This window comes from Chiloscyllium punctatum, chromosome 41, assembly GCF_047496795.1.
Source record: "Chiloscyllium punctatum isolate Juve2018m chromosome 41, sChiPun1.3, whole genome shotgun sequence".
NCBI classification, from domain to species: Eukaryota; Metazoa; Chordata; class Chondrichthyes; order Orectolobiformes; family Hemiscylliidae; genus Chiloscyllium; species Chiloscyllium punctatum.
The window spans coordinates 42819796-42845154 of NC_092779.1; the positions used below are offsets into that span (position 1 = coordinate 42819796).

Below are 25359 nucleotides of genomic sequence, written 5' to 3' on the forward strand. Positions count from 1 at the left end.
ATCTCTATGGTCATCTAAAATAAGATGATGAAATGTTATAGCCAAATAGCATTCAAGTTGTACAGCAGGGAAATATGGTGAGACAGGGAAGTGTACATAAGGTCCAGGCAGCTAAGAATAGAATGGGCCCTGGAGGAATATTGGGAGAGTAGGACCAGTCTTAAACAAGGAATCAAGCGGGCTAAAAGAGGTCATGAAGTAGCTTTAGCGAGCAGAATTAAGGAGAATCCCAAAGCCTTTTATTCTTTTATAAGAAGCAAGCGGGTAACTAGAGAAAGGATTGGTCCATTAAAGAATAAGGAAGGAAGGCTGTGTGTTGAACCTGAAGAAATGGGTGAGATTCTAATGATTATTTTGCATCAGTGTTCACTGAGAAGAGGAACATGATGAATATTGAGATTAAAGATAGAAGTTTGATTACTCTGGATCACGTTGACTTAAGTAGGGAAGATGTGTTGGGTAGGCTAGAGGTGGGCAAATCCCCAAGACCGGATGGCATCTATCCCAGGTTGCTGAGGGAGATGAGAAAGGAAATAGCTGGGGCCCTGACAGATATCTTTGTAGCATCCTTAAACACAGGTGAGGTGCAGAGGACTGGGACTGGAGGGTTGCTCATGTTGACCCCATACAAGAAAGGTAGTAGGGATATTCCGGGTAACTGCAGATCAGTGAGCCTGACATCAGTGGTGGGAAAGTTGCTGGAGAAGGTACTGAGGGATAAAATCTATTTATATTTGGAAAAGAGTGGGCTTATCAGTGATAGGCAACATGGTTTTGTGTGAGGGACATCGTGCCTTACCAACTTAATAGAGTTATTTGAGCAAGTGACCAAGTTGATAGATGAAGGAAGGGCTGTAGATGTCATTTACATGGACTTTAGTAAGGCATTTGATAAGGTTCCCCATGGTTAACTAATGTAGAAAGTGAAGTCACATGGTGTGCAGGGTGTTCTACCTAGGTGGATAAAGGACTGGTTGAGCAACAGGAGATAGAGAGTAGTAGTTGAAGGGAGTTTCTCACCTGGAGAAAGGTGACCAGTGGTGTTCCACAGGGATCAGTGCTGGAGCCACTGTTGTTTGTGATATACATAAGTGATCTGGAAGAGGGCACTGTTGGTATGGTCAGCAAGTTTGCAGATGACATGAAGATTGGTGGAGTAGCAGAAAGCATAGGGGACTGTCAAAAAATACAGGAGAATATAGATAGACTAGGGAGTTGGGCGGAGAAGTGGCAGATGGAGTTCAATCCAGGCAAATGTGAGGTGATGCATTTTGGGTAGTCTATTTCTAGAGCGAATTATACAGTAAACAAAAGAGCCTTGGGAAAGGTTGATGAGCAGAGATATCTAGGAGTTCAGGTCCATTGTACCCTAAAGGTTGCTGCACAGGTGAATAGAGTGGTCAAGAAGGCATATGGTATGCTTGCCTTCCTTGGACAGGGTATTGAGTATAAGAGCTGGCAGGTCATGTTAAAATTGTACGAGACATTGGTTCGGCCGCATTTAGAATACTGTGTACGGTTCTGGTAGCCACATTACCAAAAGGATATGGACGATTTGGACAGGGTGCAGAGAAGGTTTACGAGGATGTTGCCTGGTATGGAAGATGCTAGCTATGAAGAGAGGTTGAGTAGGTTAGGATTGTTTTTATTAGAAAAAAGGAGATTGAGGGGGGGACCTGATTGAGGTCTACAAAATCATGAAGGGTATAGACAGGGTAGATGGAGATAAGGTTTTTGCCAGGATGAAGGATTCAATAACGAGAAGTCACGCTTTCAAGGGGAGGTGAAAAGTTTAAGAGGGGTACACATGACAAAAACTTCACACAGAGGGTGGTAGGTGCCTGGAATGTGTTGCTAGCAGAGGTGGTAGAGGCAGGCACGATAGATTCATTTAAGGTGCGCCTGGACAGATGCATGAGTAGGTGGGGAGCAGAGGGGTACAGGTGCTTAGGAATTGGGCGACAGGTTTAGACTGGGTTTGGATCGTTTTGGAGGGCCAAAGGGCCTGTTCCTGGGCTGTAAATTTTCTTTGTTCTTTGTTCTATCCCACATTTTAAAAAGGCAGAACTGCTTTAACAATTCAACATGTTAAGTAATTAATTTCAACAATTCCCTTCATGCAACAATGCATTCAGCATGAAAATTATTTAAAAGCAAATAAAACATATTTAGTTGGATTGTATTCATTTTGTATTGTTCTTTTGGTTTGACTTAACATTTACCCAGTTCAAATAATCATATTGGTGATTTTTTGGATGGCATGGTTTAAATAAATAAGTGATTTGCAGAATACAAAAGTTGGGATTGAGTCAGGGATGCTGAGTTTAGGAGGGAAGCTGGGGAGTTAGTGTTTCAATGTTCATGTTGGTTTGGGCTCAAATGGCCGTGCTCTTTATCAGACTCTGCACCTGCTACTGGCTGTACTAAAATAAGTGTAAATTCAGGATAATCAGTTCAGATTCCCAAATGACCGGTCCCTGACCCTTAAGATACTGACCAAGTGGAAGCATCAGGTGTTCCACCAGAGGGCACAACTTTGATTTTCAGTGCAAGTGAGATGATAACATTTTAATGCTGTTGCAGACCTCCATACTGTTAATAGTCTCACTGCTGTGAATCTTCAAGATTGGACTATTGTCAGTACAGGACGGAGCCTCCTACTGTTTATGTAGAATTTATGAATACCTTTCTTGAGGATGTATTTCAACATTGAAATAATTGTATAGTGTCTAATTTAAATTTTTAACATAAACAGGAACAGGATTTGGCCCCACCATTTGACAAGATTATTGTGGATCTGCCCCAGGCCTCAACATGTCTTTTGTGCCAACTCAGCATAGCCATCACATTCCTCATGTTTGGAAAATCTATCCAGCTCTTCTTTTAAGTATTTTCAGTAACCTAGTATCCATAACTCTCGGGTAGTGAATTCCGGATACTTACTACCATCTCTGAGAAAAAATTACTTTGCATCACAAGTTTTAATGCGTGTCTCCTTTTTGTTACTATGTTCCCTAGTTGAGTCCCCCACTAGTGGAAACATCTTCTTAACACCTACCCTGTCAAACCCCCTCAGAATCCTGCATATTTCAATAGGATCACCACTCTGTTCTTCTAGACTTTCTAACAAATAAAGGTATAAATCCTTTCATTCCAGGACTAAGTCTAGGAATCTCGTTTTGACAGCTTCCAATGCCAGTATATTCTTCTTGAAATGATGGGAAACCAAAAGTGCAAAGACTCCAAATGCAGTCTCACCAACACCCTTCCTTGTTTTCAAACTCCAGAGCCCCAGCAAAAAAGGACAAAATTCTATTTGCTGCCTTAATTACTTGCTGTACTTTACACTAACTTCTTTGATTTCATGTCCATGAACACTGATCCCTCTGTCTGCACCTTTTTGGACTCTCTCTCCATTGAAATAAGAGCATGTTGTGATACTTCTGACCAAAAGTGTGAGACCTCACATTTTCCACCATTAAACCCCATTTTTGCTTGCTCACTCACTCATCTGTATCCCCTTGCCGGTTTCTTATGTCTTCATCCACAACATACCCTCTCACCTATCTTTATATCCTTAGCAAATTTGGATACATTATGCTCTGTCCCCCTCCTCCAAATCATTAATATAGATTGTAAATAATTGAAAGCCTAGGACTGACACTTGTGGCACTCCATTAGTCTTTCTATCCTGAAAAAGACCCATTAATTCTGACTCTTTTCTGTGTTAACCAATCCTCAAACCATCCTAATACCAATAGTGTGAGCTCCTTTCTTCTGCATTAACCTTTTATGTATTACTTATTTAAAGCCTTCTAAAAAATCCAAATACACAACGCTGGTTCTTTATTCAATTGTAGGACGTGGGTGTGTCTGGCTGGGCTAGCATTTATTGTCTGTCCCTAGTTGCCTTTGAGAAAGTGGTGGTGAGCTACCTTCATGAACCGCTGCAGTCCAAGTACTGTAGGTACACCCATAATGCCCTTAGGAAGGAATTTTGAACGCCTTGCTATTTTTTTCTTTAATAGTAGATTCTAGCCTTTTCCCAATAATAAAGTGTTATGCTAACTAGCCTATAGTTTCCTGCTTTCATCACTCTCTGTCTTCTTGAACAGGGGCATCATATTAGTAGTTTCCGAATATTTGGACCAATGTCTCCACTGTGTGTGTAACAACTTTAAAATATTGGGATGCAGGTCATCGGGTCCTGGTAATTTATCTATTTTTAGTCCCATTAGTTTGTTAGGTAGTTTGTTCCTCACGATTGGAACTGTTATAAATTCTTTCCTCCATTTAGCACCCTGTTTAGCTGCTAACTTTAGGATGCTTAGAGTGTCCTCCATCATAAAGACCAATGTTATCTACCGTTTCCCTGATGTCCCTTATCAATTCCCCAGTTGCATCCTCTTTTCACACTTACTTTAGCTACTCTTTCTTTTCTTATACCTTTTAGAGGCTGTTTCTGCTTGCTTTTATATTATATGCCAATTTTCTCCTCCTCTTTGGGTTTTTAGTCATCTCGTTCCAAACAGATACCCAATTATCTGGTCTACCATTAACTTTTACCATTTTTATATGCCTTCATTTTTAATTGAACATTTCCCTGACCATCTTTGACCTCAGGTGGCTTATCCTGCTCATCAGGTTCTTCTCTTTGACAGGAATAAAATTTGGTGAGCTTTTTGAAATACCTGTTTAAATGTCTGCCACTTTCTCTTTAGTTTATTTTCCCAGCTCTTTGGAAACACATTTTCATACCTCTGTCATTGCCCTCATTTAAGATGATGACATTGGTTTGAAACTTGAATTGTTCTTTCTCAAACTGAATTTTAAATTCTATTATATTGTGATTTTCCCCTGTAGGATCCTTAACTATGAGATCTTATTCATCCTACCTCACTAAACATTACTAAACTTAAAATAATCTGTTCCCAGGTAGGTTCTAAAAAATGAAAATAAAGCAGAGTTCAGAAGAAGGGTCACCAAACTCAAAATATTAACACTGTTTTCTCTTCACAGATGCTGTAGACTTGCTCAGTTTCTCCAGCAATTTCTCTTAACTTTCAGCCGCACCTTCCTGTCCCTGACCACAGATCAAACATACTGTTCTACGAAGCAATCCTTAATGTACTCCTTTTAAAAAAAAAATGGCTTTACATCATACTTGCCCACTGATTTGTCCAGTCAATATGTAGATTAAAATCACCTGTGACAATTTGTCTGTCCAATGCACCTCTTAACATCTTTTAATTCTTTGTCCTACAGTGAGGCAAATCTTCGGCCTATAGATGACTCCCATCCATGATGCCTTTCCCTTGCCATTCCTTATTTCCATCCAAACTGATTCCATAACATGATCTATTGCACCTATATCACTCTTTCCACCAAACTGATAAAGTCCTTTACTGACAAACCTATCCCACCACCTTTTCCTTTTCCCTATTCTTCTGAAACATCAAGAACCCTTGAATATTGAGTTACTAGCCTTGGTTATCCTGTAACCATGTCTCTGTATTAGCTTTCGAGTCACTTTCATGTATTTATATTTGTGCAGTCAACTCATGTATCTTATTGCAATTGCTATGTGTAATCAGATAAACATCCTTAAGTTTTGACTTTTTACCACAACTCTTGCCCTGGTTCTAATTTCTGCTACACTTTTCTGTGTATATTTTCTATCCCTTCCTGTCACACTGAATATCATGCACATCTTCACTAGCCTACACCTCTCCTCTCTTTCGTTTTCATTTTCTCTTTAACCTTTCTCTTGAATTGACCCCCTCTCACCATTAGTTAAAAACCCAATCTATAACCATAGTTATACAATTTGCCAGAACACTGGTCCCAACATAGTTCAGATGAGGACTGTTGCAGTGGAATATTTCTCTTTCTCCAGTACTGGTGCCAGTGCCCCTGAATCAGAACCCATTTCTCCCACACTAATCTTTGAGTCACATTTAGTCCTCTAATCTTCTTGACAAATTTAAATGTAGCTCACTAGTGATCTGGAGTTATTTCTTTTGTGAATCTGTTTTAGCTCCAAGCTCTGCATAATGCCTCAACAGGATCTCTTTCCTACTCCTATTTTGTTGGTATCTTTGTGCACTAATACAACTGAATTCTTCCTCTCCCACTCCAAGTTCCTTTCCAGTGCACAAGAGATGTCCTGAAACATGGCACCATGTAAGTAACTCAGCCTTTGGGCTACTCCCTTTAATGCAGACAGCAGTATATATTCACTGAACAGTACCACTATATTTATTTTCCCAAAAAAAAACCCTCACTTGAATCGTGCTCTGGATCACAGTGCTGTGGCAGTCCATTCATTCTCCTTGCAGTCTGTGTTCTTGTCCATATTAGGGAAAGAAACTTGTGCCTATTGGATAAAGGGACTGACTGAAGCTCCTCCAAAGTTAGATTGTATACCTCCATATTTGCCTAACTTTCAGCCACACCTTCCTGTCCCTGACCACAGATCAAATTAAATGTAGTGAATCTAAGGGGTGTGCCTGTCTTCTGAAACAGTGTCCAAGTGTCTATCTCTCTTGCGCGCGCTCGCTCGCTCTCTGCCCTGTGTTGCACTGTCCACAGCTCAGGCTGCCTCTTATCAACTCTAAGCCTGTTTCTCAAGCAGCCAACATTTGCTGCAGATGTGATCACAGTGGATTGCTCACCAGCTCCACGTACTACAACTGCAATACATCGCCTGCCCAGCATTTCTATACTATTAATTAATTTCAACATGAATTTCTTAACTGTAATTACATTGCCTGATTTAAACCAATTGGCTGATCAAAAGACATAAGAAGTATCCACCAATTATCTATTTTTTCTTGTGATATTACACTGTGGTTCTTGAATAAACAAGTTGAAGAGGCTCTGTGCTGCCTGTTTTTATCTCCTGCTGTCATTGCCCTTCTCATGTTGGTCTGCTGTACTCTTTACAACAGTACTGATGTGTGCTTTCCTGTTGACTGAGAAGCTGCTGCTGATTCAGATCTTTTTCCTACCCTTATGAAGCTGTTGTCTCACTTTGTTTCTACTTCACAGTGATACTGATTTGCTGCACACTCCTTCTAGTCTGCTTTGCAGTTGTGCCACATTGATGCACACACTTCCCAGTTTGTTTCCCACAAACTGTATCCTGACTTGCTGCACAGTCCTTCTGGTCTGTTTCAATCTTATTCATCTCATTTATCTTTTGCACTCTTAAAAGTTTCAAATTAAAAGTCTTTCTTTTAACTTATCCTCCTTTTATATTTTTGTTCCAGTTTTTCATTTTTCTTTCTATTTTCATCATCACACCTCTTATTTTTAAGGTCACTGGTATAACAAATGCATTAAAATATTTTGTAAAATCAGCAATAAGTTAAATGAAAGAAAACAATGACTGAGGCAGTATTTCATCCCTCAACTCTGGCTCTCTTTCATCATCCTTCTCTCAAACCCCTCCCCCTCAAAAACCTTGGTACATTCTGTCTGACTCTAATTTGACTCTCATTCACACTTATTGCTTTTCATTGTTCGCTTATTTCCTACTTTTAAATTTAATTGATTAAGGAGCTTTAAATCTAGCATTCAAAAAATTCAGCTATCTAGATGGACAGCTGAAATTTCCATACCAATGTCAACTAATACTTCAAACCATTGATCTGAACTCAAGTTTTAAAAGATTTCAATTTATTGTACTGGTCATATGACACACCCTCCAGTGACTTCTGGAATGTATCAATCTGCAGTGGTACTGCTCTCTCTGTTTGCCTTCTGAAGCAAGGTTACTTTCAGATATGTCATTTTGTGTCTTCTTAATGCTAGCAAATCTGTGGTATATTTTGTACAGCAGAGAGTAGTCTTATTGAAATGTATGCTACAACATCTTGCCCGTAGTCGTCAATTCTCTTTAAAAGTACAGGGATACAACAGCAGAGTTATATTGAAAGATTTCTGAAATGTGATGCACAGACCTTTCTCGTGACAGAATATTCAACTACGTTTGGCAGTTGATATCATAACATGGAATTGTTATCTTAGTCATATAATGAAAAACAGTGACTGAAAAGCGTGACCATAAACTTTCCAATAGGATTTAAAGATTGTGCAAAGGAAGTAATGTCCGAACTATTTATCGTATGTAGATAAATTATTAGAAATTGGCCAAATTCTCCATACTTCCATCCTGTGCATGTACACCACGCTCACACAAACCGACCCATTAATGGAATAACCGTAATTTAACTAATTTCTTGCACACAGAAAATAATAATTTTTAGGGTATGCTATATAACAGTTCAGGAAAGTCAACGTTCAAGCATAAGCTCTCCTTCAGGAATGTGATGAAGAGCTTATACTCGAAACGTCGACTCTCCTGCTTCTTGGATGCTGCCTGACTGGCTGTGCTTTTCCAGCGCCACACTTTTTGACTCTGATCTCCAGCATATGCAGTCCTCAATTTCTCCTGTATAAAAGTTCAACGTTGGAACTTCAACCTTTCCCTAAGAGATCTGTCTGTTATTCAGTCTCTTAACTAATACAGAGTTATCCCTCAAGCAGACCCATTGCAATTCGTCAATTGACTCTGCTACAATAAAGTGACAGAGTACAGGTTCAGCAAAAATTATGCACTTTTAATGCCTACCTTCAGTATTTTTGGAAACGGGGTTGAAACCAGCAAAGAAAGTATCAATTACAGATTGAAAATGGTAAATGTAACTCAAAAGTTATGTTTGTATAATGCATCATTTTATAATCCGAAAAATTTCCAGAATGAGAAATTACTTGGTGTCAAGGAAACAGATTACTTCCAACAGGCTTCTGTTGATATTGAGCAATAACTTATGAAAGGGGATCAACCCACTTGTTAGTTGTTGTACTGACTTAAGTCACTGTAACTGACCTGTGATATTTACGTTGACTGCAATTCTGTTTCATTGGAAGAGACAGAAAAACTAACATTAACTTGGAGCAGATTTTAAATCTGTTGTCTCAATTTTTTTGTTAGAATTCTAAGTTGATGCTTTAATTTTTTTGATGTTTTAAAGATTTAATTTTGTTCCTTTAGGCAGTTTATTCAAAACACGCTGCACAAACTGTAAACATGTAGCAGAGAATTACAGGAGTCCGATTTGTCCAGCTTTAGCCGGAAAAGGGTAATGACTTAATTGAACTAATTTTGAGATGCTTGTGATAATTCTGTGAAGCTGCTGAACATAGTGCAGCTTAGGAACCCAAATTGCAGTCATAGAGTTAGAGTCATAGAGATGTACAGCACAGAAACAGACCCTTCGGTCCAACTTGACCATATATCCTAAATTAGTCTAGTCCCATTTGCCAGCACTTCCTATTCATGTACTCATCCAGATCCCTTTTAAATGTTGTAATTGTACTAGCTTCCACCACTTCCTCTGGCAGATCATTCCATACACGCACCACCCTTTTACTTGAAATCATTGCCCCTTTGGTCACTTTTAAATGTTTCTCCTCTCACCCTAAACCTATGCCCTATAATTCTAGACCCCCCACCCCCTTCCCCAACCTAGGGAAACAACTTGTCTATTTACCCTATCCATGCCCCTTATGATTTTATAAACCTCTATAAGCTTAGGGTGTAGGTTTGCTCGCTGAGCTGTCGGCTTGACATCCAGATGTTTCATTACCTGGCTAGGTAACATCATCAGTGGTGACCTCCAAGTGAAGTGAAGCTGTTGTCTCCTGCTTTCTATTTATATCTTTCACCTGGATGGGGTTCCTGGGGTTTGTGGTGATGTCATTTCCTGTTCGTTTTCTGAGGGGTTGATAGATGGTATCTAGATCTATGTGTTTGTTTCTGGCGTTGTGGTTGGAGTGCCAGGCCTCTAGGAATTCTCTGGCATGTCTTTGCTTCGCCTGTCCCAGGATAGATGTGTTGTCCCAGTCAAAATGGTGGTTTTTTTCATCCGTGTGTAGGGCTACGAGGGAGAGAGGGTCGTGTCTTTTTGTGGCTAGCTGGTGTTTGTGTATCCTGGTGGCTAACTTTCTTCCTGATCAAACCAAAAATCTGGGTCCGCTACGTAGATGACACCTTTATCATCACAAAACAAAACAAGATAGAAGAGACATTTAACATCATCAACAACACCCTCACAGGCATAAAGTTCATCAAGGAGGAAGAAACCAACAACAAACTCGCATTCCTGGACGTCACAGTCGAAAGAAAGGACAACGGAGAACTATAAACCTGCGTATACAGAAAACCGACAAACACTGACCAAATACTTAACTACACCAGCAACCATCCCAACACACACAAATGAAGCTGTATCAGAACACTATTCCAACGAGCCACCACACACTGCAGCACAGACGAACTTTGGAACACAGAGGAGAACCATCTATACAACGTATTCAAGAAGAACGGATACTCAAATAATATAGTGCGCAGATTCCTCAAGAACAAACCACGACAAGCAGACCAAACGCAGCCAGAAACCCTAACCACTTTACCATACATCAAAGAAGTTTCAGAAATGACAGCCAGACTACTAAGTCCCCTCGGAATCCTAGTAGCACACAAACCCACCAACACTCTCAAACAAAAACTGACAAACTTAAAAGACCCAGTACAACCCCTGGACAAAACCAACGTCATCTACAAAATTCCATGCAAGGACTGCCACAAACACTACGCAGGACAAACAGGAAGAAAGTTAGCCACCAGGATACACGAACACCAGCTAACCACAAAAAGGCACAGCCCTCGTATCCCTACACACGGACTGGGACAACACATCTATCCTGGGACAGGCTAAGCAAAGACATGCCAGAGAATTCCTAGAGACCTGGCACTCCAACCACAACGCCATAAACAGACGCATAGATCCAGATGTCATTATCAACCCCTCAGAAAACGAACAGGAAGTGACATCACCACAGACCCCAGGAACCCCATCCAGGTGAAAGATATAAATAGAAAGCAGGAGACAACAGCTTCGCTTCACTTGGAGGTCACCACTTATGATGTTACCTTGCCAGGTAATGAAACGTCTGGATATCAAACCTACAGCTCAGCGAGCAAACCTACACCCTCAACATGAACTACAAACCTTGCAAAAACCTCTAAGTCTCCAAAGCTTCAGGGAAAACAGCCCCAGCCTTTTCACCCTCTCCATGTAATTAAACCCTTCAACCCTGGCAACATCCTTGTAAATCCTTTCTTAACCCTTTCAAGTTTGACAACATCTTTCCTGTAGGAGGGAGACCAAAATTGCACACGCTATTCCAAACATGGCCTAACCAATGTCCCGTACAGCCACAACATGACTTCCCAACTCCTATACTCAATACTCTGACCAATAAAGGAAAGCTACTTCAATGTCGTCTTCACTATGTTATGTACCTGAGACTGCACTTTCAAGGAACTATCAACTTGCACCTCAAGGTCTCTTTGTCTGTACTGTGCCTTCCTTCAGGGTTGGAATGCCACATTTTGCCGGCATTACTGAAGAGATAAAAGATTAAAACAAGCTCAAGTACTGGAAATCCTTTTCCAATCTTGAGCATGTTGTGTCCAATTCATGATTTTTTTAAAAAGAGAATGCCAGCACTCCTGAATAATGAATTAGTGATCTCACTTTTGTGAGGTGAAATAAAGATAACAAATAATTTCTTTGGAAATCTGAGTCAAACCTATTTACAGGAAGCAAAGATGAGATGTAAATTTGGCACATGTACATTAAAATTCTGTGTGGTACAGTATTTGAAGGATACTGAAAATGTTGCTGTAATATGTGTATTTACATTTATTTCTAGTGCACCAGATCCTGACACAGAAGATGCCAAAATTCCAGTTGAAGATCTTCCCAGGTAAATACATTTGTATCTTGACATGTTGATCAGAGGACCCATTGCTATTCACAATCTAACTGTATGCAACAGAAGAATTAAAACAGGAGTAGGTCATTTGGCTCCTCACTTGGTCACTTGATTAGATGACTCTTGATCTGATCTTGACTTTAACTCCACTTTCCTCTCTTCCCCACAAATCCTTAGATTGTTGATGACAGGAGAGTCACTCCGCCTCACCTTAAATACGTTCAATGACTCAGGCTCCACTCTTTACTGTGGAAGAGAATTCTACAGACTTCAACCCCACTGAGAAGAATAATTTCCTCAGTCTTAAATGGGTGATCACTAATTTTTAAATTGTTCCTAGTTCTAGATACTAGAAATGTTCTCAACCTCAGGATCTTGTGTTTCAAAAAAAATCACTTCTGAATTCCAGTGGGTATAGGCTCAATCTGCTCTACCATTCCTCATAAGCTAATCTCTGTATCCCAGGAATCACTTAAGTGAATCTTTTCTGAACTCTTTCTAGTGTAGTGACGTTATTTAGAAACAAAACTGGACACAGCATACTCCAGATGTGATCTCCTTAAGGCCCTGTACAGCTGCAGCAATATTTACTACTTTTTTACTCATTTATTTCCCTTGTAGTAAATGGCAACATTCCATTTGCCTTCCTAATCACTTGGTGTACCTGTGTATTAACTGCTTTTATGCAAAAAAAAGCTATTAAGTTATTGCAAATACTGTTCCTCCAGGGAAAATTCATCAAACTAATTGACAAGAAAATCCAACCACCTCAAATGGTTTCCCTGCTTTTCTGCATCATATTTAGAATTGGCATAGAACAACTTGAATTTATATGCCATTTTGTCATACTTCAGAACTTTTCAAAATGAATTGCATTGAAATTTCTTGTTTAAACTTGATCTAATGTTTTCAATATCCTGCTGGAGCACTGCCATAGTTCACTTTGCTGTGTAGCAAGATTATAACATCTGTTTATTCTGCAAGGAAGGCAAAGCATATGTTGCTTTTGCATACCTGGAGAATGGAATTGACAGAGGTCTGTGTCTCAATTGCTTGGCTAGTTTGCTGGCAAAAGGTACAAGATCTAGGGAGGATAAAAATTAAGGCAAGGAAGAGTTATCTTTGAGAAACAGTAAATTGTAAGTCTGTTGATTGACTTGAGTTTAAAAAGTTGTGATATAGCATACACTTCTATTTCTCTGCATGTTTTAGTCCACAAACCACTGCCTATTTGGGCTTTCCACACATTAAAGTAACCCATCCTGCAATGGTTCAGTCCCTTCCTCAGGAAATTTCTGTACCATGTTCCCATCTTCAAATATTTACTGAAGACTCACTGTTTTCACCACTCTTGCCTTCTTGGCAGTCTTTGTTATTCTTTTCCTTAACCATGTACCTTCTCTACCACCTACAGAGTGCTATATACATAGTGAGTGCTGTTGAAGATCATTTAACCTTTCCCAGCAGATTAAATAAACTAAAAATATACAATTGTGCACATGAGCATTAAACACAAATATAAAGCTTTTCCTTGACTCAAAATGTTCCTATGTTAATTTGTTTTTCTGTACAAATGCAACCTCATGTTACAGATGGATCAGTGGAACATAGTGCTACTGTAGAAGGAGAAAGTAGTTTCATGTAGTTGTTTCTAAAGGCTGGACTTCTGTCGTGATGCAGTAGGATGTCACTGAAGGATCGGCCAGGAGTTCTGTCCCTATTCTGCTCTCCCCTTTTCGGGGTTTCCATCTGTTAATTTGTGGCACTGATTACCAGGGTCTTCTGGAAGTTGATGTGAACAATCTGTTGAGAGTGCAGAACAGTTCTTCCCTACAAGTGGAGCAAAAAAGAACTATGGCCCGGATCTTCCAGAATTGGATAGTCTGAGACCAGGCATACCCTGAAAGATATATATTGGGAAGTTCTGATGCACTGGCCAGACTGGAACCCCCTATAAATATGCCCAACTCTGTGTTAGCTTCAGAGATTTCATGAGAGATGCGGAGGGATTGTGATGTTCTAGTGCACAAGCCACAAAGTTAGAATGCAGGTACAACATGCAATCAAGAAGGCTAATGGATGTTATCCTTTATAGACAAAATCTTTTCCCTGGCATTGGGGAGTCCAGAACTAGAGGGCTAGGTTTAGGGTGAGAGGGGAAAGATATAAAAGAGACCTAAGGGGCAACCTTTTCACGCAGAGGGTGGTACGTGTATGGAATGAGCTACCAGAGGATGTGGTGGAGGCTGGTACAATTGCAACATTTAAGAGGCATTTGGATGGGTATATGAATAGGAAGAGTTTGGAGGGATATGGGCCGGGTGTTGGCAGGTAGGACTAGATTGGGTTGTGCTATCTGGTCGGCGTGGACAAGTTGGACCGAAGGGTCTGTTTCCACGCTGTACATCTCTATGACTCTAAGGTTCCAACTGACTTAGTAGTTGGTCAGGATATGTTAGGAAGATCAAAATCTCTAACTTCTTACTGACCATAAAGCCAACGCATCACCACTGAGCATCCGCACCAAACACTCTGACATTTTGTTCACGCTCTCTGACACACAAACCGTCCTGTACCCCCACCCATAGCCATTGCTACGGCTTACTAGACTGCTTCTGCTATGAAGGCAAATCCAACCGGCAAACTCCTACAAATGTAAGTACGGATTTTTTTTGTCTAATCTTTGTTGGTCCAGATCAGAAGAGGTGAACTACTATATAATGCTAAAGAATTGTTGGGTTGAAGAGTTTAATTTTTTTGTATTATTCCTTAAGGTGTGAAGAATTTGGTTGTAATGGTCTACTTCGTCCACATGTGGTGTGGTTTGGAGAGACTTTAGATTCTGATATCCTGATGGAAGTGAACAAGGAGCTTGAGATCTGTGACCTTTGTCTTATAGTAAGTATATAGTTTCTTAAGCTATTGTTTTCTTAATGTGATCCACTCTCAGCTAAAACGTTGAGTCCATGTTTTCTTGTACTAATGTCCATCAACAAGTGCAAGAGCAAATGGCTTATATTTGACTCAATAAACTGGTAGCATGTCAAAAAGGGGTCTTGTGTTCAGGAGTACAAGCAATGTTTATCTGGAGCTCTTGTAATATACATGTAGGAGACACCAGACACTGCTCCAAATCTGGCTTTCATGTGGGGTCTAGTTGCTTTTTTAATTATGGCTGTGATCAGAGGAGAGGTCAATGACATTCTTCTCTTGATCTTTGGATGTAAATATTTGTTCAAACTATCTACATCTGCACTTAAGCTTCAATTGTTTATCTCTCCCCAGTCTTTACCTCTCCTTCTACAACCGTCCTTTGACCCCCCCCCCCCCCCATCCCGTGCTAGTCGTCCTTTAAAGATTTTGTTTATAACATTTATTGCTTTATCTTCCGTCATGATGCAATGACCCACTTTCAAGCTTTATTTCTCTGACTGGCTAACTATTGAACAGGAAAGGAAATTTAAATATCTTACATCTGCAGTAGCAGAAACCTCATTTTTTAATCTCACCCAGAACCTAAGATGCAAAGTGGAAAATATCATTCTTTAGCAGCACAATGGCTCAGTGGTTAGCACTGTAACAAAATAGTACCAGGGACTCTGGTTCAATTCCACCTTTGGGGGACTGTTTGTGTCGAGTTTGCACATTCTCCCTGTGTCTGTGTGGGTTTTCATCAAGTGCTCAGGTTTCCCCCCTAGTTCAAAGATATGCAGGTTAGGTGTATTGGCCATGTTAAATTTCTCTAGTGTCCAGGGATTTGCAGGCTGGGTCAGGGTGTGGGTCTGCATGAGATGCTTTTTGAAGGGACAATGTGGACTTGGTGGGCCGAATGGCATGCTTCCACACTGTAGCGATTCTATGAATCAAACTGATCATGCTACATATATCACTGATATTTCAATGCCCTCATCTTCTGTTCTACAACAATGTCTAAATTTTATTTCCAAGATGTATATTTTGTGCACTTCCATGGAGGCTTAGTAGATTTATCTGGTGAATGTGGTGCAATATATTGCTAAATGTACCGAATTCTCAGGAGGCATCATGCACTTCATTCTGCCGTTGAGGGCAGATGTGCATTTTTCTTCCTGTTAACTACTTCCTAAACAAATCCCTGTCCATGGCAATAAGTTGCCTTCATTTCCATGGGCTTCCACTTTTCCTAATGATCTTGTGTGGAGTGTTACTAAATGCCTTCTGAAAGTTTTTAATATTCTTGGACCCTGCAATAGTGACCTCTTCAGCAAGGTGGACGTTTTGAAACAAACTTGACTTGGCCTTGACAAATCCATGCTGCTGTCTAATGCTCTGCCCTCTGACCCTGAAACCAACTTAAAGGGCAAGGTTAACAGCTTAATTGAGCAGCAAAAGCAATGCTGCCGTTTTCCCCAGTACTTTACAGTGAGGATTCTAATTACTAAATGGTATTGGCCTGAAGCGGGTAGCCAGCAAACATTTTGCACCAAAAGCTCGTATGAATACTGACCACAAGTGACAAAAATAATGACTGAAAAATCTACAAGGAGTGAATGCCTTTAGAAGGGGATGAAAGAAACTTGACCAATATCAAGAAGTTACACTCCATTATTTGAAATCCAGTTTAAAATGGACAGTCAAGTATTATGGTGACAAAACTGAAGCCATTAATCACTTGTATTACCAATTTCAAAGTTGCCAGTTATAGTATCACATGTCCTCATTTTATGTTTGGACAGCAACATTTTGAGTCCAGTGTTTAATTAGCAAGCCAAGGATTAATATCAATGCTGCAAATTCCTGTGGCTACAAGTCTGCAAGTTTTCGCTTCCCCACTTGTTTAAACATCTGCCACTAGCTGATTTTCTGGAGCCACAGATTATCCATCCAATTTTTACGGAGAGTCTCATCTGAAATGCTTTCTGAAATAAAAAAAAGCCACAATTGGTGATTACACTGGCTAGACAATAGACAATAGACAATAGACAATAGATGCAGGAGTAGGCCATTCTGCCCTTCGAGCCTGCACCGCCATTCAATATGATCATGGCTGATCATTCCTAATCAGTATCCTGTTCCAGCCTTATCTCCATACCCCTTGACTCCACTATCTTTAAGAGCTCTATCCAATTCTTTCTTAAAAGAATCCAGAGACTGGGCCTCCACTGCCCTCTGGGGCAGAGCATTCCACACAGCCACCACTCTCTGGGTGAAGTAGTTTCTCCTCATCTCTGTCCTAAATGGTCTACCCCGTATTTTTAAGTTGTGTCCTCTGGTTCGGCACTCCCCCATCAACGGAAATATGTTCCCTCCTGCCAGAGTGTCCAGTCCTTTCATAATCCTATACGTTTCAATCAGATCCCCTCTCAGTCTTCTAAACTCAAGGGTATACAAGCCCAGTCGCTTCAGTCTTTCCGTGTAAGGCAATCCTGCCATTCCAGGAATTGACCTCATGAACCTACGCTGCACTCCCTCAATAGCCAGAATGTCTTTCCTCAAATTTGGAGACCAGAACTGTACACAGTACTCCAGGTGTGGTCTCACCAGGGCCCTGTACAGCTGCAGAAGCACCTCTTTGCTTCTATACTCAATCCCTCTTGTTATGAAGGCCAGCATGCTATTAGCCTTCTTCACGACCTGCTGTACCTGCATGCTTGCCTTCATTGACTGGTGGACAAGAACACCCAGATCTCTCTGAACAGCCCCTTTACCTAATTTGATACCATTGAGGTAGTAATCTGCCTTCCTGTTCTTGCCACCAAAGTGGATAACCAGACATTTATCCACATTAAACTGCATCTGCCATGCATCTGCCCACTCACCTAACTTGTCCAGGTCACCCTGTAATCCCCTAACATCCTCATCACATTTCACCCTACCACCTAGCTTTGTGTCATCAGCAAATTTGCTAATGTTATTGCTGATACCATCTTCTATATCATTTACATATATTGTAAAAAGCTGCGGTCCCAGCACGGATCCCTGCGGTACCCCACTGGTCACTGCCTGCCATTTCGAAATGGAGCCGTTAATCACTACCCTTTGTTTCCTATTAGCCAACCAATTCTCTATCCAATCTAGTACTTTGCCCCCAATCCCGTGCGCCCTAATTTTACTCACTAACCTCTTGTGTGGGACTTTATCAAAAGCTTTCTGAAAGTCCAGGTACAGTACATCCACTGGATCTCCCTCGTCCATCTTCCGAGTTACATCCTCAAAAAATTCAAGAAGATTAGTCAAGCATGATTTCCCCTTCATAAATCCATGCTGACTCTGTCCTATCCTGTTACTATTATCCAGATGTGCCGTAATTTCATCCTTTATAATAGACTCCAGCATCTTTCCCACCACTGAGGTCAGACTAACTGGTCTATAATTTCCTGCTTTCTCCCGCCCACCCTTCTTAAAAAGTGGCACAACATTAGCCGCCCTCCAATCCTCAGGAACCAACCCCGATTCTATTGAACTCTGGAAAATAATCACCAGCGCATCCATGATTTCCCGAGCCACCTCCTTCAGTACCCTGGGATGCAGGCCATCAGGTCCCGGAGACTTATCAACCTTCAGACCTAACAGTCTCTCCAACACCAAATCCTGGCAAATAGAAATTCCCTTAAGTTCAGGTCCTTCAGCCTGAGATAAATAATCATGGAGGCAATGGAGAAGTATCACACTGAGGTTGGTTTAGCTTACATTGATAATGTAAGAAATAAGCATAGGTCAGTTGGCCCCACAAGGTTTCTCTGCTTGTAGTGCAATAATGGCTGAACTTTTCCTTCTTATCTTCTCTCAGTTGTCAGTGTTTGTGATATAATGCATCCAACATTGTGGACTGATCAGATTCATACAAACTCGTCAATTATAACTTGTAGGGTCAAAATGTTTAATGCAATATTTTTATCTCTATCAGAGTACAAGTTCCTGTGCAATACCAAAGTTTTCATTGCACTCTTTGGTACACAAAATACCCTATATCGTGTGGTCAAATGCTAAGTGCTAGAGAAACTCAGCTGGTCTGGCAGTATTTGTAGAGAGAGAGAAACAAAGTTAACATTTCTGCTCCGATAAGTGTTCTTCAGAACCCATGTGAGACCCACTCTGCTCCTAACTTCCATCAAAGGTTCTATGCCTAATGTTTAGTACTGATATTCCAATAAGAAAACAGTTGGAAACTGTTTAATTGGGGAATTGTTGTTTCTCTTTCCACCAATTAAGATTAGAATTTGAATCCAGCCTGACTGAGATTCTTTACTTTTTCATTACAATTGCAAAAATTCCAAATGAAATGGTTTTGAAGGGTTTCAACCATTGCTCGATGTGGATTGATGACAGTATTTCTTGAATGTTGGCAATCTCACTTTGGCTATAAAGATGGCTCATGTAGGAAATGATTTAAATAAATCCTACTGGTGCAACAAAGAGGACTCAATGTTAGTGTTGTGTTTTTGGCAGATTAGATGGTGTATTTTTTTTCTAATTTGCACTACATTTGCTATCCTCAAACCTTTTTTTCCACCAATCACTTCAGCAGGACAAAAGATCCTGGTGACTACCTGTTGGTTCCTGCCTACCTGCAGTTGTTTGCCACCTCAAAAATCTGGAAAATGGTATTGATATAGTTAGATCTTTGTTGACTGCATCTACATGATGGACCAAATGGCCACCTTTTGTACCATAAATGTCTGAGTTTGAGTCTTGTATCTTTTTGGAGGCATGGCACTGTTTTTGATGAGATGTCGCTGAGTTGATGTCTGGTTCCGAGCTACAGAGGTTCAGTTGGTGACTCATTTTGTCTTATGAAATCTTCTACAGCAAATTAGTCTTGCCCCAGTTTCATACAGTGCAGGGAAGTTTGCTTAACCAGATGTTTTACATTTTCTTTTCAAGGTTGGGACCTCGTCAATCGTTTATCCTGCAGCATTGTTTGCTCCCCAAGTAGCTGCAAGGGGTGTGCCAGTAGCAGAGTTCAATACTGTTGTCACAGATGCCACCACAAAATTCAGGTATGTCAATTAATCCAGCGCTATATCTTTGCTAAGCATGTTCGTTTTTTAGTCTACTAGGATGAAGGAAGTGAGTCCTGTCCAGGCAATGGCATGATTGCTTTGCTTCTGTAGAATATAGGAACAGAAATAGGTCATTCAGTCCCTTGAGCATGTTCTGCCATTTAATGAGATTATGGCTGATTTGTAGCCTAACCCATATGCCTTTGACCCATATCTCTCAATACCTTTGCTTAACAAAAATCTATCTTGTCTCTTAATTTTAAATTAACTACTACTTAGGATAGTGTGGAGGATTATCAGAAGATACAATAGTGAGAAGGATTGTCAGAGGATACAGCAGAATATAGATCAGTTGGAAGTTATGGCAGAAAAATGACAGATGGAGTTTAATGCAGTCAAGTGTGAGGTGATGCATTTTGGAAAATCAGGTACTGGTGGAACTTATACAGTGAATGGCAGAACCCTGAAGAGTATTGCAATGCAGAGGGATCGGGATATACAGGTCCACACATCACTAAGAATGGCAGCACAGGTGGATAAAGTAGTAAAAAAGGCATATGGCGTACTTACATTCATTGGAAGGGGCATTGAGTATAAGGATAGGCAAGTTATGCTGCAGCTTTATAGAACTTTAGTTAAGCCACACCCGGAATATTGCAGACAGTTCTGGTCACCACACTACCAGAAGGATGTGGATGCTTTGGAGAAGGTACAGAAAAGTTTTACCAGGATGTTGCCTGGTCTGGGAAATTTTATCTATGAAAGAAGGTTGGATACAATGGGTTTGTTTTCACTGGAATGCAAGAGGTTCAAGGGCAACCTGATAGAAGTTTATAAGGTTGTAAATGGCAAAGATAGAGTGGAAAGTATGAGGGTTTTTCCCAGGCTGAAGGGGTCAGTTACTGGGGGGTACAGGTTCAAGGTGCGGCAGGGAGGGGAGAGTTTAAAAGAGATGTGCGAGGCAGGCTTTTCACACAAGGGGTGGTGAGTGCCTGGAATGTACTGCTCGAGGAGGTGGTGGAAGCAGACATAATAGCAGCATTCAAGAAACACTGGGATGAATACATGAATAGGGAGGGAATAGAAGGATACAGATCCTGTCAGTGAAGACAGTCGTGGTATGGAAGGGCAAAATGTGATGATGCAGGCTTGAACGGCCAAAGGGTCTGTTCCTGTACCATATTGTTCTTTGTTTCTTCTGTTCTTTAACAACTGATCTAGCATAGCTGCTGTTTGTGGAAGAGTTACAAACCTCTACCACCCTCTGTGTGTAGAAATGCTTCCAATCGTGTCTCCTGCACAGTCTAGCCCTAATTTTCAGACTCTGCCCCCCTGGTTTTAGAATCTCCAACCAGTGAAATTAGTTTAATGTTATCTGCACTGCCTTTTCCTGTTGCTGTCTTGAAGACTTTGATCAGATTACTCCTTAGCCTTCTAAATTCTACAGAAAACACCTAATTTGTATAATCTCTCTTCATAAATTCTAACTTAGTCCTCAGGTCCAGATATCATTCTTATAAGCCTATGTTGTACTTCCTCCAAGATCAATACTTCTCCAAGACCCTTCCTAAAGTGTGATGCCCAGATCTGCTTGTGTACTCCAAATAGGGTCTAAACAGGGTTTCTGATGTGTAACTTTTGCCTCTGTGTATTCCAGTCCTATAGATTTTGGATGTAGGTTTGCTTGCTAAGCTGAAAGGTTCATTTCCAGACGTTTCATTACCTTTCTAGGTAACATCTTCAGTGGACGTCATGCGAAGCAATCCTTAAACTTCCTGCTTTCTGTTTATATGTTTGGGTTTCTTTGGGTTGGTGATATCATTTCCTTTGGTGATGTTATTTCCAGTGGTGAAGTCACTTCCTGTTCCTTTTTTCAGGGGGTGGTAGGTGGGGTCTAACTCGACGTGTTTGTTGATAGAGTTCTGGTTGGAATGCCATGCTTCTAGGAATTCTCATGCATGTCTTTGTTTGGCTCGTCCTAGGATGGATGTTTTGTCCCAGTCGAAGTGGTGTCCTTCCTCATCCGTATGTGAGGATACTAGTGAGAGAGGGTCATGTCTTTTTGTGACTAGTTGGTGTTCATGTATCCTGGTGGCTAGTTTTCTGCCGGTTTGTCCAATGTATTGTTTGTTACAGTCCTTGCACGGTATTTTGTAAATGACGTTTGTTTTGCTCATTGTCTGTTCAAGTTCATTAGCTGCTGTTTTAGTGTGTTGGTGGGTACCCAATGAACACAGTCCGCCGATGTCTCAGCAACAAACCCAAACAGGCAGACAAAACACGTCCAGATACCCTAGCCACTCTCCCCTACAGCAAAGACATCTCAGAAATGACTGCCAGACTACTCAGACCCCTTGGCATCATGGTAGCCCACAAACCCACCAAACTTGCTTATGTTGAATTCCATCTGCTGCACTTTTGCTCATTCACCAAGTCTGTCAATATCCCTTTGTAATCATATGCTATCATCTACAGTCTACAATACTGCCTAATTTGTGTCTTCAGCAAATTTGGATAATTGACTTCCAGTGCCATGAGGAGAAAGTGAAGACTGCAGGTGCTGGAGATCAGGCTCAAAGAGTGTGGTACTGGAAAAGTATAGCCAGTCAGGCAGCATCCAAGGAGCAGGAGAGTCGACATTTCAAGCATTGCTGATGAAGAGTTTAAGATTAGATTAGACTAGATTACTTACAGTGTGGAAACAGGCCCTTCAGCCCAACAAGTCCACACCGACCCTCCAAAGAGCAAGCCACCCAGACCCATTCCCCTACATTTACCCTTCACCTAACACTATGGCCAATTCACCCAACCTGCACATCTTTGGGCTGTGGGAGGAAACCGGAGTACCCGAAGGAAACCCACGCAGACATGCGGAGAATGTGTAAAGTCCACACAGACGCTCGAGGTGGGAATTGAACCCGGATTTCTGGCGCTGTGAGGCAGCAGTGCTAACCACTGTGCCACTCTCCTCCTTCTGAGAGGCTGCCTGACCGGCTGTGCTTTTCCAGCACCACAATTGCCAGTGCCATTATCCAAGTTGGAAATGTAAGAAGATGTGATTCTCAATAGTTTGATGAGATCAGGATTTCCAACTCACAAAACAGCAGCACATGTTCAGGAGGGGGTGATGCAAGGTTCCACAAAGAATGGAGGACAAAATCCAGATGTTGAGTACTCAATGGGTAGGTACAGAAAACTTATTTCCTCTGGTCGGGAAATCAGTAGTGTGCAGACATTCACACAAACATCAATCTTTCAGTTACCTCATCAAAAATCTCCATCAACATAGTTACTTAGAATGTAAAAACAGAAAGTTCTGGAAACAGCTGGTCAGCACTTATGGTTAAAGAAAATGAATATATCAGGTAGATGACCTTGTATCACAGATGCAGCCAGGCTTGTTGAATATTTCTCAGAAATTTATTTTAAGATTTCTAACATTTCTTTTGTTTTTATGTTAGTAGTTAAATGCAATGTGCCTTTAACAAAATTCTGTTTATTTTCCTTAATTAATTGATACTTGTCCAAGTGACTGTTCATTTTGCCACAGATTATTATTTCTAAAGGTTTTCCCCCAATTGAGGTGAAATTGATTAGCTTATGGTTGCTGGGTCGATTCTTGTTTCTTTGCTGAACGTGGGCAATAACATTTGCAGTTCTCTGGAATCACCTTCATATCCAAGGAGGATTGGAAGGTTGTGACCAGTACCTCCATCCTTACTTCTCTCAGCATGCTTGGACGCATACAGGCTTGGCGATTTGTCAACTTTAAGCACTTTACTAAAGAGCACTTTTACAAATTCTGTAATAAGTACCACTCAATCAATTTCTGGCCTATGTATGACCCTTCTGTTTTATCATGAATTTGGTGGCACTGACTTCCTTGTTACAAACACATACCAAGTACTCCTTAGCCTTTTCTTTGCTTGACTCCTTTTTGATCTCTAATTGCCATCAGCCCTCTCCTTACTACTTGTCCAGTAGATGCACGCAGATCTCATCCTTGATGACTGCTCCTGTCTGATTGCTATTCTTGCAGGAAATGTTGGTTCCTGGTCTTAAATTACCTACAACCTTGTTCGCATTTATCTCCAATCTAAGATCTAATCCCTTTTCACAATATGATTCACCTAGTCTGCTTTCCTTTTGTAAGCTTCTTCTCTACCGTCAGTCTCCAAAAACCCTTTTCACTGTACCCTTGTTTGTTGCATCCTTCGAATCCAATCATGCCTTCCTGTCACTCCTCCACCTGTTGTCCCAGGAGATAAATTGGTTTAATTGATGGAATATGTTTGTCTTTACAGATTTTATTTTCCAGGCCCATGTGGAACAACACTACCACCAGCACTTGCTCGTCATGAAAGTGAAGTAATTTTTTAAGGAACTTGAACACATATTCAGAAGTCTTTTCAAATAATTGAGTAGGTCAAGTGACGTTATCAAATTCAGCACTTTAAAAAGAATTGTGGTGCTTTCAGTGATAAGAAATCAGTGTCACTGCTTGAATGACAAAGGACTTTTAATGACTCATGAATTTAATTACATGATTAATTGTATTGTTCTTCTTTTGAATTTATTAAGTAGTCCTTTTTAAATGCCTGTCAGCTGAATAGGACTGAGAACATTCAATCATTGTACAGAAATGCCTATAAATAAAACAATTTAAAAATGTAAAGTGTGGATAACCTCAATTTAATTTATGTCAGCTTCACTCCAATTTCTCTACTCAGTTAGTGTACTTTGCAAAGATTTAAATTCCCTACAACTTTTTTTAATGTTGTAACTTGTATAAAATTAAATGCAGGTTGTTTCAATTATTTTTAAACATTTTTTTCAGCTGAACCTGAGGATATTATGAATTGTTTAGAGGTTTTACAACTTTAACAGAAATTAAAGAAAATTTCTAAATAGGAAAGTAAGGAAATTGTTAAATTTTGAGATTTTAAAAAAAGCTCCTTGATGATATGCTTTATTCACCGTCATTGTCCAGTAATTTTGAAAAGACAATATTAAAAGCAAAATGTTGATAAAAATTGGAGATTCACCTAATAATCTGCAATAATGAGTAGAATGGTTTCTTTTTGATTATATGTTTTATTGAGATCTGTCCCTTGATTAAAATTTAAAAACATAAAACATAGGTACTAAGTTAGCCTAGAGCAGTGCTTTCTGTAGCAACAAGACTGCTATTTTCAGGGGCGGTAGATTGTTAAGGTGCAAAGGTGGCCTTTCGTAGAGTGATGTGCTGTTCCTGTCAGATGTGGGAGATTAGAGAGAATTTCCATGTTACTGATGATTGTTTCTGCAGTAAATGTGTTGGTTGCGAATCCTATCCGATCACATGGATCAGTTGGTGCAGCAGCTAGGGGCAGTGAGGAATTTACAGGAGCCCATGGGATGTGGTGGATGCAGTTGTAAGAAGGGAGAAAAACTGTAGATACGGTTAGGTAGATGGCTTACCTCCAGGAAAGGTAGGAGAGAGAGGCAGGGAGTGCAGGAATTGTATTATAGACTCTTTCTCCCCCCCCCC

General features: G+C 40.5%; 1 protein-coding gene across 5 annotated transcripts in view; it reads left to right on the plus strand.

The window, feature by feature from the left end:
• The window catches only part of sirt5 (sirtuin 5), a 91483-nt gene that overhangs the window by 18270 nt on the left and 47854 nt on the right, over nt 1–25359 (plus strand). For 4 of the 5 annotated variants that reach the window (XM_072560792.1, XM_072560797.1, XM_072560795.1 and 1 more), the window contains exons 5-8: nt 9059–9146; nt 11785–11838; nt 14622–14745; nt 19711–19826. In XM_072560792.1, coding sequence (XP_072416893.1) covers nt 9059–9146; nt 11785–11838; nt 14622–14745; nt 19711–19826 — 382 coding nt within the window. Of the gene's footprint in view, nt 1–9058; nt 9147–11784; nt 11839–14621; nt 14746–19710; nt 19827–24133; nt 24505–25359 lie in introns of those variants that run through there. The other variant, XM_072560798.1, reaches the window with a different exon arrangement.